Source organism: Coloeus monedula, assembly GCF_965178545.1.
Source record: "Coloeus monedula genome assembly, chromosome: Z".
NCBI lineage: Eukaryota > Metazoa > Chordata > Aves > Passeriformes > Corvidae > Coloeus > Coloeus monedula.
Genome location: NC_138822.1, coordinates 54,413,400 through 54,427,286, shown reverse-complemented (window position 1 = coordinate 54,427,286; position 13,887 = coordinate 54,413,400). Strand labels below are relative to the sequence as shown.

Genomic DNA, 13,887 nt, shown 5'->3' with positions numbered 1-13,887 from the left:
GGAGGTGGAGAAAATAGGGAGTGAAATTAAGCCCAGAAAGGAAGGAAGGGTAGGGGTAAGGTATTTTAAAATTTGCGTTTATTTTTCATTATCTTACTCTGATTTGATTGGCAATCAGTTAAACAAATTTCCCCAATTCAAGCCTTTTATCTCTGATGGTAATTAGTGAGTGATTCTCTCCCTGTCCTTATCTTGACTCATGAGCCTTTGGTTCTGCTTTCTCTCCCCTTTTCATTTGAGGAGGGAAGTAATAGAGTGGCTTGGGTGGGCTCCTGGCATCCAGCCAGGATTAACCCACCACACTGGCAACTGACAAGTGTGGAAGCATCTGTTTACACTTGAGATCTGCTCTTCCGGGCAGCTGCATTATGGCCATAGTTGTGACATCTTCTCCTCTGGGCAACAAATGGCACATTTCTTATGTCTGTTCATGTGGGAATAGTAGCAAAGTCTATTCTTCTTTATTGCTTTTTGCCAGCAGACATCTAGCAATGTCAGAACTGGTGCCACAGTTTAGTCTCCATGAGATTTACAGCCTGCAGAGAAAGTTTCTCTGTCAGTTAACTTCAAATGTTTCTTTTGCACCTACTCCCCATTTCAAGAAGATGAATGACTGATTGTTTGAGAAAGCAAGAGCAAGTAAATTATTTGCTGCTTTAGAGCTGTGCAGGGTGCATGTACGCTCTTATCTCACAGCTTCTCTCCACAAAGCATTATGTCTCATGGCTAGCAACAGGTAGATATAACTCTGGTTCTGGAAGGTCTGTGCCTTCAAAGCAGGTGACTGTTGGCACTGACAGATGGAATTTTGCGAAATTATAATAGCTGACCTAATACTCATTGCTTACTGTTCCACTACATAATATTTTATATGGGATTGGGACAGTTAAAGAGATGCAGTCCTCAGTAAAATTTTTGCAAATACTGCTTTGTGGGAACCTAGAATGCAGAGAATATTTCTCTGCCTGTTTTGAAGAGTTTTACCCCCCCTGGATAGTACTGTTTTTGACCTTTGTCCATGGGAAAGTTTGCCTAGCCTCTGGGAAGAATTTGCATCTACAATGGTGTGAATTAGGTGATAGAATACTATGTGAGATTATCACAGGGTGAAAAATGTAGTGTTTTTAGGTCTATTTGCATAGTAAATAGATAAAAGTAGAAAACCTCAAAATGGAGGATAAGTTGTAGTTAAAAGCTTCTTTCTCCTTCTTCACTAACTCCATTTTTTGCAGCAATAGTGGTTTGGGATGATTGGATACAGAATTCCAATAACCCTGTCTACGTGATTTAGGAACTTGTTGGACGTTGGTAAAAAAGTGAAAATATCTTGCATTTTAAGTTTTCATTGGGTAACTTACCTTTAAAAAGGCTGTGAAATCTTGATAAGTTGCCTTCTTGCTGCATTCTCGGCTCTGTGCTATGTCTAGGCCACGCCAGTGGCTTGTACTCCTTAGATAAGAATTAATAAACACCTCTCTGGGGACTGAGAAGCATGAAGTCCCATTCGCCTCCTTTTTTCTCCTGGCAAAAATCTGAACCCTGCTTTTTTTGCTTTGGCCCATTTCAGAAGTCATCAGGTTGGACAGAGCTCTGAGCAGCTTGATCTAGTTGAAGAATGTCCCTGCTCAGGTGTGTTCCAGGGGTGAGTTGAACTAGATGACTTTAAAATGTTCCTTCCAACCTTAACTATTCAAATGATTCAATCTCTCGTGTTGTTGAAGAAGAGAGTCTAATCTTAATTCTTCCAAAGTATCATTTATGTTTCAGGAGAAAAGTATACAACACCCTAAAAATATTTTTTTATATTTAAAAGGCTACTGCATTTCACCATTCCTTAAAAGTGATCACAGACACCAGCTGACAGAAATCCTCCCCTTGAATTTGCAATGAATGTTTTAAAGGGAGATACCAAGGATCACCAACACTTTTTCTCAAAAAAAAAGAAAAAAAAAGGTTTCTTTGCCAAAGATGGACTGTTATGAAGTCCTCAGTGGATAATCAGCAGCCACTTCTCTCGTTGTGGTTCAAACTAAGAATATTCTTCAAAAACTTGGTGAACTTTGGGGCTTCAAGGGGACAGTGATATGGTGGATTGACTTTGGGACCCAGAACCCCGCCAACCTTCCCTATGACTCTCCTCAGCAGGGTTGGAGCAGAAAGAAAATAACATGGGAAAAAAATCTCTCATGGGTTGAGATAAAGGCAGTTTGATAAAGCAAAACAGAATGTTGCGCATGTGCAAGCAAAGGGGAAAAAAAACCTAGAAAGATTTTATTTTCTGCTTCCCACCAGCAAGCGATGTCTGGCCACTTCCTGGGAAGCAGGGCTTCAGTACACGTAGCAGATGCTCCAAAAGGCAAACACCATGAGCAATGAATGCCACACCTTCCTCCTCCTTTCCCTTAGGTTTTGTACCTGGACAGACATCCTGTGATGTGGAATACCCTTTTGGTGAGTTTGAGTTGGCTGTCCCAGCCGTGTCCCCTCCCACGATCCTGCCCACCCCCAGCCTCCTGGCCTGTGTGGGGTGGAATTGGAGAGAGAGGCTGGTGCTGTGCCAGCACTGCTCAGCAGCAGCCAAGGCACTGCTGTGTTGTCAACACCTTTCCAGCCACTAATGCAAAGCACAGCCCTGTGAGGGCTGCTGTGTGAAAATGAAATCCACCTCTGCCAGACCCAATACAAGTGCAAAGGCTGTAATAGATCTGTGCAGAAAAACCCCTGACATTTGGGTGAGCTATATTATTAATGTGAGTTACATTATCCTAACTGAGGATTCAGCCATTTGTCTGCATTTGAACAATCTGATTCTGTGTAAAGCTCCTTTTATGGTTTCCAAGCATGCTAAAATGCAAATCTGTCTCTGAATTACTTGCAAGGCAATTGCAAAATCTCTCATTATGTAAAATGGCCACGTTTGGACATCTATAAGCCAGCAGACACTTGATAAATGGGAGCAATTAACCTTATATTGAGTCCAATGTAATGAAATGTCAGAGAAGAGGACAGTGACTCAAGGCATAGGAGTAATTTATTAAAGAATCAGAGCTGTCTTCTTTGCCTTGCAGCATGTGCCAGTGTACAAGTCACCAAACTATTTCCCTCTATAGAAGCAGAATTTCAGGCTTCGGTAACTATTGTGTGTATGTTTCCATTGTAGGAGCTTGATTATTATGAAACTCCTTAGTATTTGGTTTGGTTACAGATCATTCTCCTCTTTTGTACAAGCTACAGAAGAAAAACAACCTATAAAATGTTGCTGTAGGACAAGGCAGGTGTTGAGAGGCCAAGTCCTTTTTGTCAACACAGTGCAATCAGTGCAATATTCCTGCTGGACATTCAGAACCTGACAGGAAAGCTGTGAGTCCAGGAACTTGGGAACCAGAGAAGGATTATAGGAGCTGTTTACTGCACAGGAGAGCACCAAGACAGATAAACATGTTGTAAATAACTATTGCTGATTCTCAGAGGCATAAAGCAACACTTGACATGGATTATCTGAAATAGTGTTCTTTTTCATTAGATCCACAAAGAGCAAGAAATCAACAGCAAAATCTGCAGGCCCGTCTTCCAATAGTAGTATGAGGGTACATGTATGGCCAATCTAAAAAACTGAACTGCAGAACTGTTCCTCTTTCTATTATAACTGAAACCTCATGAAAATCAGGTAGCACAAGACTTCTGAGAGTCGTCATTAATTTACTGTTCTGCTTGAACTAGAGAAATGTTAAAATACAGCCGATAACATAATAGATCCTCTGTTCGCCCTGTAGATTTGGAAATGTTAGAGTCAAAGTTGCATGCAGAAACTTAATTCAATATCTTACTTGCAGTTGTTACGATTTAGCCTTTAATTACAGAATTATGCTTCATGTTTTCATAGAATCCAGACTCAGTTACTGCACCAGCTGGACGGATTGCTTGTTGGAAGCCCATGTTCAATATTACCTTCCTTTCTTGCTTCATACTGACCAATTTGAAAATAAGATTATGACATTTCTCTTATCTCTTGTCCCAGTAGTTGCCACTAATGTATTTCAGAAGTATGATTACTTGCCCAGTTGCTGAGGCTGTACTCACTGTGCTGCAGTGTCTGCTTCAGCCTTTCAGAGGAATGTTTATGGGTGCATGTGTTAATTTCCTGGAGTCTCTGTACTTGAGCTATACCTCAATTCCCTGCAATTGATCAAGGCAGTTAAATGTTTTTTAGCATGCAGAACTGTCTATGCTTCTGTTCTAATGCTCTGCTGAGAAGCTCATTATGAAGAAAGTTCATTTTCAATCTCTGATCAGTGAAAATTGGTCATTAATAAATTATGAAGAGAAATTATCCGGATGTTCTGATATTATTCTGATAATTTTCTTAAGAAATACACAAGTTGATGCCTGTAAAGTACTATTTCTTCTTCATTATTGTATTGAAAAAGTAATTGGGTATTCTGAGCCTGATGTGAACAGGAGTTAAAAGGAATGGAGAATTTTTTCCAATTTTTCAGCAAATCTGGGAGCTCTTTGTGAGTCTCCAAATTGCTACTTCCACATATTCCAACAATGTGATGTGAAACCCTTTAAATCACAGGCATTTCCTAATTCAAGAACCTATTTAGGCCACAGAAACAACAAATAAGTTCACAGGAATGGGGAAATTTTTAATAAATTATTTTAAATTTTGTTATCAGAAGGCTCTGGAATTTAACTGTAATGATTTTTAAATTATGCATCCTGAACAATGGACCTAAAGCAATGCAGCAGTACCACTGCCAGCAGGATCTTGCATCTTTTCCTGTGCTGTGTCAAAAATTTCCCTCATTATTGAATCTAGGGGTCTGTTCTTTCCCTGCACAGTTTCTGCTGCCCCACTCCTGTGATCCTGATTATGATTGTTTTATTTATACTGCAAGCCAACCACCCTGCAGAGAGTCAAGGTGATTAAGAAACATCAGTTAAGATGTGATTTTAAATTTGGTGCTATGCTACTTATAAAATTGTGCTACACTGATACCAGTTACAAAAAAATTCCTGTGCTACTGTGGTCATAAAATGATATACTGATCATAAAATGATGTTTTTGAAAAATAAATCTTTAATTGTAACTACAATCTAGTGCCATCATTCTGCTGAGGTTCTCCAAAACAATCAGTTTGTCCTTACAGTTGCAGTTGATAAGTAGAACAACAGTTTTCAGTTTGAGGTTGAATAGTGACATCTCAGTAGGATAGCAATCAGGCATATCTGTATGGAAAATTGTCCTGTTGTGCCAGTGCAGGGTTTTCGTCAGTGTCCTGCCTTATGCAGCATAGGAACACAAGAACTGGAAAGAATATGGATAGGAGATCAGCTTCATTTTAGGCTGAACAGAACCTCCAGATATCTCTGGACCACTGTCTTGCTGAAAGCTGGGCCAGTCTAAACCTGTGTATTCAGGGCCCTCTCTATCTGAGGTCTCAATTTCCTTGAGAGATCTCATTACCACTCTGTACCAGTGCTCAGCTTCTCGCTGTGCCAGAGGTCCTGTTACTACCTTGGTTCTGTGTTGCACTGGAACTGAGAGCAGTGAAGTCAGAAACCTGAGATAATTGCACATTGCAATGTGAAGTTGCAGAAAGAAAAAAACGAAACCAACAAGGAAAAGTGCTTGCACTAAAATGACAGAGCTCCCATTTATCCAGTTGAGTTCAGGCTAATTCAAGGTCCCAGCCAAATTCTGCAATCCGTGGAGAACCTTGTGCTGTTACAGCCATATCTTTGCCAGGAATTGTCATTGTCTGAAGGGTAGCTGGGATTGAAGGACACAATTCCAATGACTCCAGGCTTCCTGTGCTCGAAGCAAATCTGTGACCCAGATCATAGTGGTCACTTGAGCCAGAGCTTTCCAGAGAGGCACCTAAAGATGCAAGAAAATGACAAGTGAAACGTCTACAAGCACCCTATACTCTAAATCCAGCTGGCTTTATGAAGCTGCTTTTGAAGATTCTGCAGGATATCTGTCGGTGACAAAACTCTTCAAAACCTGACTTTGAACAGCCCATGTGATTTAAGAAAACTAAAGATGATTGAGTGTGAACTTGTTCTTGGAGGCAAAGAGATCATCACAAAAGTAGAATTCAAGAGGAGTATCTGATTGGGTTTTTCTCCTGCAGCATGAGAATATGGGACAAATTGGTTTGACTTAAACAACTAAGACACACTCACAGTAGAAGAATTTCTCCTTACTTGGGAATAAACTAATTGCAGGAAGATGTCAGCCTGGAAAGTAGAAAAATCAGAACTTTCTAAAAATCCTATATTTAGTCATACATATGCACAAAAAGGAAAACATCCGGCATTTGGATAGCCTGTGGATAACAAACTGATGTCTAATCATTACCTGGTTATGATTTGTGTGATGCAACATACACAAATAGGAGTAATCCAGATGTGTTATGGATGCTACACACTCTTTCTGAACTTTCTGACATTAGTCAGCAAGAAAGAAGTACCTCAAGAGTGAGAACATTTCTCTGTTTTGTGATGGCTGTTCCTAACATGGTGAATGCATGTGATATTTTTTTGCCTAGCCTAAAACCATATTAACCAGAAGGATTTTCTGCTTTCTATTTTTCTTGTGGATATTTCAATGTGAAGAGTTGATCAATACTAGAAATTTTGGACTTGTTTTCATGCAACATAACAGTAAAGATAGACTTAGCAGCAATGCTTGAGTGTTTATTAATACAGAAAGTACTTTGCATGATACTTGCTACTTTTTATTCTTTATCTTAGTTTGAAATGCACTGCATGTACTGCAACTCTTATTACACATGGCAATCAGAAGTATGAGAGGAAACAAGACCTTATAAATTCCAGAGTCGATGCTACTTAACTTCATTATTTAATTAAAATAATGTGATTAGGAGGGCACATGCTTAGCACAAATTAGTCACTTGTGTGAAATGATATGCCTGTATCAAAATGCCTCTTTTTTACTAATTCCCTAAGTTGAAACAAATTGTAAATTATTTCTACTTCAAGAGACACAAATCTGAGAAGAAGTAGATGTTCTATTGAGATCATAACATTTTAGGATTTGTTATTTCACAGAAAAAGTTCACTTTCACCATAACCCCTTTATCCTCATGTTTGGTAAAAAATATGCTGGAAACTTGCCAAACACAACTCAAAAATGTGGTCAAAGTTCTGAAAAAGATGAAGCCTGTTTCCTCCAAAAATTCATGTGAAAATGAGTCAGAGCAGGGGCTAGGAGTCCTGCAGGTGCGGATGTACCCTGCATGAGCAGACGGGGATTGGAAAGCATCTTGTGCATATGCAAAAGTGTTGTGGGCCTTGCATACTTAGATTGGAACAACCTCTGAGATTAGACATGGAATCCTTGGTTTTACTTCTCTGCTATGCCTGTCTTGCAGATTATTCTGTCCTCCTTCGTAGGTATTTATCCGGGTTTGGGTTTTCCTAGGGTTATCCAGTAGACCCATAGTTCCTATCCTCTCATGCTGCTGGGAGGCAACGTAAGAGAAATTCTGAAGTATTAGGGAAGCTGCCCTGCATCGATGTGCTTTTGCTCACTTGTCACCTCACAAGCTGCCTGCCAGTGCAGAGAAGAGAACGTGGTTCCTGACTGAGCCACAAGGGACAGTATCAGGCTGAGTTTGGAGCTCTCCTGCGGCTTTCTTGCCTCTCCCATGACTGGCAGAACAGGAATTAGGGAGCTGCTAGACTTCTGGGTGATGAGATCCTATGAGTTTTAAAGAAATTGAGACTCATCTTGCTTCAAGGCAAAAATTTTCTCTCATACAAAGGGCCTAGAATATACCATTCCTGAATCAGCAACTACTGGGAGTCTTGCAACCCCCTAAGATACCCAGGTACTAGCCAGTCAAGAATAGGACACTACCCAGGATCAGGCTGAGAAGTTGCTCTAAGAAAAAAATGATAGTTGGACAGGATAAATATGCTGAGCAGAAACAGGAGACCAGCACTACGGATGTAAGAAGAAAAATGTTTTCATTTGCTGACGACAGTATAGGGAGCATGCAATCCTCCTTTCAACACAAACTGATGAAAATGCTGCAGGAAGGAATTACAACTGAAGCCTGTGCTCACCGTGGAGGTTTGTTCTCAGGAGCTCACTAAAACATACAGACATGCTTACACTGAGCAAGCTGCAACGATAGTGCCCAAACTCAGAGAGAATGAGGCTTCTTATAGAGAATATGCAGCAAAGAGGAAGGCTAAAAAGGTCCATTAAACTAGATAAAACATATGTAAATCCAGTCCCTCTTTATTTCATAAAGATAATTAACTCATTAGTATAAATGAGTCCATTTTGTCCTCATAATTAATGACTGGAGGTGGGTGTGTAAATATAGTACAGGTATGTGTCTGACATTGGGCTTCAACAATGCCAACAGGGAGCTATATAGATGTTTGCCAAAATGCAACAGGACAATACACAGATGACTTGTAATGGTAAATAGGAAAAGGATTCCTCTTCTCTTCCCTCCCACTGTTCTGATTATAAAAAGGTTAAAAGGGCTCCAACTCCCAAATGATTAAAAACAACTGTGCAAAACATGACTAGCCCCTGACATCTTCGCACCCTCTCCAAACACTGCATGACATTGCCTTTCTCATCTTCAAAAAAGGGTTGCATCTCAAGTCTAATTTTGGGCCACCCTTCTGTGCAGAAAACACGTTAGGGAAGAGAGATGATAGCACTCTGAGCATACCCCCCTTCCCTCTTCTCTCTCCCACCCTGTTTTATATGCTGAGCATGACACCATATGACATGAAATACCCGTCTGGTTGGTTGAGGTCAGCTGTCCCGGCTTGTTCCATCCCAAGCTTTTGTGCACCCCCGGTCTGCTTGCCTCTGGGGTGGTGTGAGAAGACAAGGCCTTGGCTCTGTGTAAGCATTGCTCATCAGTAACAAAAAAAATTCTTGTATTAATAATGCTGTTTTCATCACAAATCCAAAGCACAGCCCCATAATAGCTATTGTGAACAAAATTAATTGTACCCCATCCAAAACCAGCACATCATATTAGGAACATGTCCACAGCTCCTAGCAAAACTGTGATGTTCTTGTGCAGATTTTTGAACTGTATGAAGAGGGGTCCCCTTCTTGCTCATCTCTCTGCATTGATGGACTTGATTAAGCAATGGAGAAATGGTGTTTCACATGAAGGTATAGCTCTGGAAAACTCTATCACATTTGCACTGGGGGAATGAAAAGCTTTTTATTGCTTTTATTGATAGGTCTGAATTCTGATTAGTGGAAGACTCCTGAAAATGCAATTGTGAGGCATTCTCTAACTCTTCATTTGAAACTGCATTCCACTATGGAGTGTAGACAGAACAAAGCTGCAACAAACCTCTCCTGTCATAGATCAGAATGCACAACTGAAGCACCGCAGGTAAAGCTATCACCTGTGTAGTTTGCACTTCTGTTTGCTTAATTTTTCATTGTGGCAGATGCCAGAGATGGGCCTGGAGACATCAGCCTGCAGGTATTCCTATCCCCACTTGAACATCCATTCAATGCCTCCAGCATTCCCTAAGACCAGACCAAATCAACACTGGGATGAGAACTAAAGATACAGGTGAGACTATCACAGCTGGGCAGGCAGAACTTGGGAAAACCTGCTGTAGTATATGTTTACCTTTGGGCAGATGGAGAAAGATTAAAAGAGCAATACTAAGTGTTTGCATCTGTGGTGGCCCAGATGACAAATCCTTCTGGCAACACACAAACTGAGCAGCATGATTCACACAGGTATCACCTCTGCATTTGATTTACTGTAGCCCTTACCTAGGAACACGAATGGGAAATGTACCTACCGAAAAAAAATATGCAACACCCTGTTTGTGTACCATCAGCCCTAGTCAAAAACAGGATTTGCTTCCTTTTTTAGGCGCCAGCTGGAGCCCTCCGACCCCACCACGGATGGGAAGGGGGACACACATGTAGCGGTAGTAGAGAATTCAGAGATCAAACTGTGCAGGTAGTGGCTGCAGGTATCCGGGCCACTCCAGACGACAGGCGGGGGCACCTAGGAAAGGAACGGAAAGGCACCTCCGGCCTCCTCACGGAGGCAGCTCTGCTCCCCCTCCCGTTCGAGGGCGCAGCGGGGAAGCCCCGGCAGATCCCGCCACGCCGGAACGCGAACCGCGACTGCACCGACACCGACACCGACACCGACACCGACACCGACACCGACACCGACACCGACACCGACACCGACACCGACACCGCCCCGCGCAGGGCGGGCCCCTCCGCACCGCCCCGCCAGCACCTGGCGCGGCCCCGCCCGGCCGCGGCGGTGGGCGGGTCCCGCATGCAGATGCGTCCCCCGCCTCTCCGGTGCGTGCTGAGGTCAGGCTGGGCTGCGCTGCCAGCGCGGAGCAGCGGGGCTGAGGTCGCGGCAGACCCGGAGCCGCGGGGGCGGGCGCGGAGCTACGGCGAGCGCCTGGCTCGGGCCGGGAGCGGTTCCCTCCCGCCGGGGAAGCCGGGAGGCTCGGCGGGGCCCTTCCAGCCGCTGGCGGAGGGAGAGCGGCGAGTGCGCGGAGCGGGGCGCTCGGCCCGCCCCGCCGCCCCGCTCCTCCATGCGGGCGGCGAGCGGGGCTGGGGCGCGGGGCGCCTGGGGCAGCGCGCAGCGGTGCTGAGGCCGCGACCGGGAGAGACGATGGCCAAATGGCTGAACAAGTACTTCAGCCTGGGCAATAGCAAGACCAAGAGCCCTCCGCAGCCCCCGCGGCCCGACTACCGGGAGAAGCGCAACGGTGCCGGCAGCGCGCCCCGCCCCGAGGGGCCGCCGCACCTCCACCTCCACCACCACACCTCGCCCGGCTTTTCTCGCCGCCGCCTGCGCGACGACACCAGCGACCTGCTCCGCGCCTACCGCGCCCAGAAGGACCGCGACTTCGAAGACCCCTACAGCGGGCCCGGCTCGTCCCTGCGCAAGCTGCGCGCCATGTGCCGCCCGGACTACTCGGCGCCCGAGGACCTGGGTGAGGCAGCCCTCAAGGCGTCCTCCTCCTCCTCCTCCTCGTCGTGCTGCGCCACGCCTCCCACCACCGGCTCCCCGCACCTCTTCCGCAGCCACAGCGAGCGCCGCCCGGCGACGCCACCCGACGTGAAGTACATCTCCCCCAAGCACCGGCTGATCAAAGTGGAGAGCGGCGGTGGAGGCAGCGACGGCGCGGGCAAGAAGCTCAACAAGGGCTCCAAGCAGCCCACGATTGCTGCCCACTCTGCCGTGAAAGATAAAGTAAGTGTTGTGCTCCTGTTCCCGCCCCTGTAAGTTAGGTAGTAGGGCTGGGCCCCTGGAAGGATTTTTGGCGAGGGGACTAGCTCCTGCACATCTGGAGTTGCCGCTGTTCTCAGCCATCCTTCAGTGGGTGGCCTGGCCTTTTTTATCTATGGGCATGCCGGGCATGTGCAAGAGCAGCACGTGAAGTGATGGTGCCCTGTTGGCTTCAAGCTCACCTTCCTTCTGATGGGGCAGGTTCACAGGTGTGTCTAGCCCTGCTTTGAGGCACGGCGCGCTGCCAACCTCAAGATGGGTACCAAGGCTCTTGGGTTGGTACGCTCCTGCACAACAGGATGTGAGTCGTTAGGGGGGTGCTTGGGGAGCGCTAGAGTCCCTTGAAAAGCCTTCTGCTTGTAACCCCAAGTTGAGGCCTCAGCCCCACTGCATGTGGTATGGAGCACTCATATATAAAAAATAAACTGGGGGGGGGGGGGGGGGGGAAGAGTGATGCTGTCCCGTGCCGTACTGTCTGTTTTTAAGGAGACAATTTGTCGTTTGTTTATTTATAAACTTTTTGCTTCCTAGTTCAGTGTCAAAGGTGAGGTAGTTCAAAGTCCTGTGTTACAACAGCATGGCAACTTCCATGATAATGTGTTTCCATCTGGCACGGAGCTGAAGCAAGCTCCATAGATAATTGCCCAGTTCCAACTGTTATCCTTTTACTGGTCATTCTCTACAAATTTTTTACAAAATATTGTAGACACAACACTGGAAGGTGCAGGACTTGGGAACTCAAGTTACAGAGGGAAATAGAGTTAATTTTTTTTTTTTTTAAGCAAAGCATATTCCCCCACCTGTGTTGTTCTTGTGAATATAGTTTAGTTTTTCTCATATATTGGAAATAAATGTTTCTCTACTTTGTTGATTGGCATTTTCAACTCCGGGATAACAGTCACATCACAGGAATTTCAAGTATCTGCTGAATGTTATCAGTCTAAATGGTCTGTGTGTACATGTTTAAATATGTAACACGATTGCATTGCCACACTTACATGACAACTTGATAAGTTATATCTGTCCAGGTGGAATTCCAAAGAAATCTGGTTGTGACAGTGACGATACAAGGAGAAAAGTCTAGGATTTGTTCTATTGTCTTAGTAGGTATAGTTTCTGACTGGAGGCAACTTCTTTTGTGGAGGTGATTGATTGAAAGTTAACATTTTACAGTGTATGTTACAATCTATCCAGTCTTCTTTAAATTTCCTACATTGATACTAGGTATCTTCTCTTAGGAAACCACTTTCAGCAAAAAAACCTGCTTGGGGCAAAATGTTTCTTTCTTTTTCTTTTTTTAAAATCATTGTTCAATTTTAGAGCCTACTGAAGCAATTTTCAAATAGAAAATACATATTTGTTGCTAGGTAACCTGCTGCTTTGTATGGTCATAAATCTGTGTGCTGCTCCCACACCCTTATTGCAGGTTTTAAAACTTGTAGGCAAAAATTCTCAGTCATGTTAGTGTTTTTTTCAATTATTGAGAGAACTATAGGTGACAACCAGAAAATCTGAATATGTCTGAGAAATAGAATTGTCCCTGTGCCTCAAAGAGCCAACTGTGCCTGCCTCAACAGCATTTAGATGTGAGAGGCAACATAGCTTGCCTTTTGTTCAATTGTGTTTTCTCCCAGCAATGGATGTGAAATCTCTCTTATTTCACGGCCCTGAAATGTAGAGTTTGACAGGCTAACTTGGTAAGCAGTGGTCGTAGTGGGCAGGCAGGGAACTGGTTCTCTTCTACACCTGTGATTCACTGAGGAAGAAAATTAAGGAATTTAGTAAACTGCGTGTCTGTAGTTCAATAGCGAACAAAGCAAGTGAAAATAAATTTCCCTAAGAAAGAGACAATAAGGAAGACAGTAAAGATGGAATAAAATCCCCCGAAGCTAGAGGTCCACTGTTCAGAAGAATTCATAAACATGCTAAAAACATTAGAAAATCTGTGTATAACACAGCATAAGCTGGTAAACACATTAGGAATGAAAAAAAAAAAAAATCTAAGTGCCATGTAGTTCTGTCTTCCTAGAAGTATGTTAGTGTTTAATGATCCAATAATGTCTGGTAAGTGCTTGTGTTTCGTTCCAGCATCTGTTTCAGTGTTTTGGTTTTTTTTTTCTGATTTCATTTATAAGGATAGAGTGCTGTTTTCCTTTATGTGGTAGTGGAGAAGTGAGAAGTAGGGATTCCAGCAAATTCAGTGAGCAATTTTATATCTTCTGTGGTTTGTCATCAGTAAAGAGTTGGCTGAAAAGCTCAGTTGTGTGTCATACTTGAAAGAGCTACTGGAATGGGAAGGAGATTCAGGAAGATGCTTGTTTCGTGTGATTACTTACAAAGGGCAAATGGTGAGGTATGGATAGTGGCAGGCTGGTTAGCTGAAACACCCAGAGGAAAAGAAAAATTGTAAACTAGCTGAGTCAGGGAATAAAGGAGATGAAGATTTAAAGCAGTGGCGGACATGATTATATTTTGCAGGATTTTAGACAAAGGCTGGTAAAGGAACTACAGACATTTAATGTATCTGGGATTCAGGAAGTTTTGATGTGTAACAGTAGAAATACCAGCTAAAGCTGAAGCAGAC

At 43.7% G+C, this 13,887-nt stretch overlaps 1 protein-coding gene across 2 annotated transcripts in view; it reads left to right on the top strand.

The window, feature by feature from the left end:
* Positions 1 to 10,319: 10,319 nt before the first annotated feature.
* Positions 10,320 to 13,887, top strand: part of SHB (SH2 domain containing adaptor protein B) — a 60,861-nt gene continuing 57,293 nt past the window's right edge. For both annotated transcript variants that reach the window (XM_082301873.1, XM_082301872.1), the window contains exon 1: positions 10,320 to 11,267. In XM_082301873.1, coding sequence (XP_082157999.1) covers positions 10,335 to 11,267 — 933 coding nt within the window. In that variant the 5' untranslated portion in view covers positions 10,320 to 10,334. The remainder of the gene's footprint in view (positions 11,268 to 13,887) is intronic.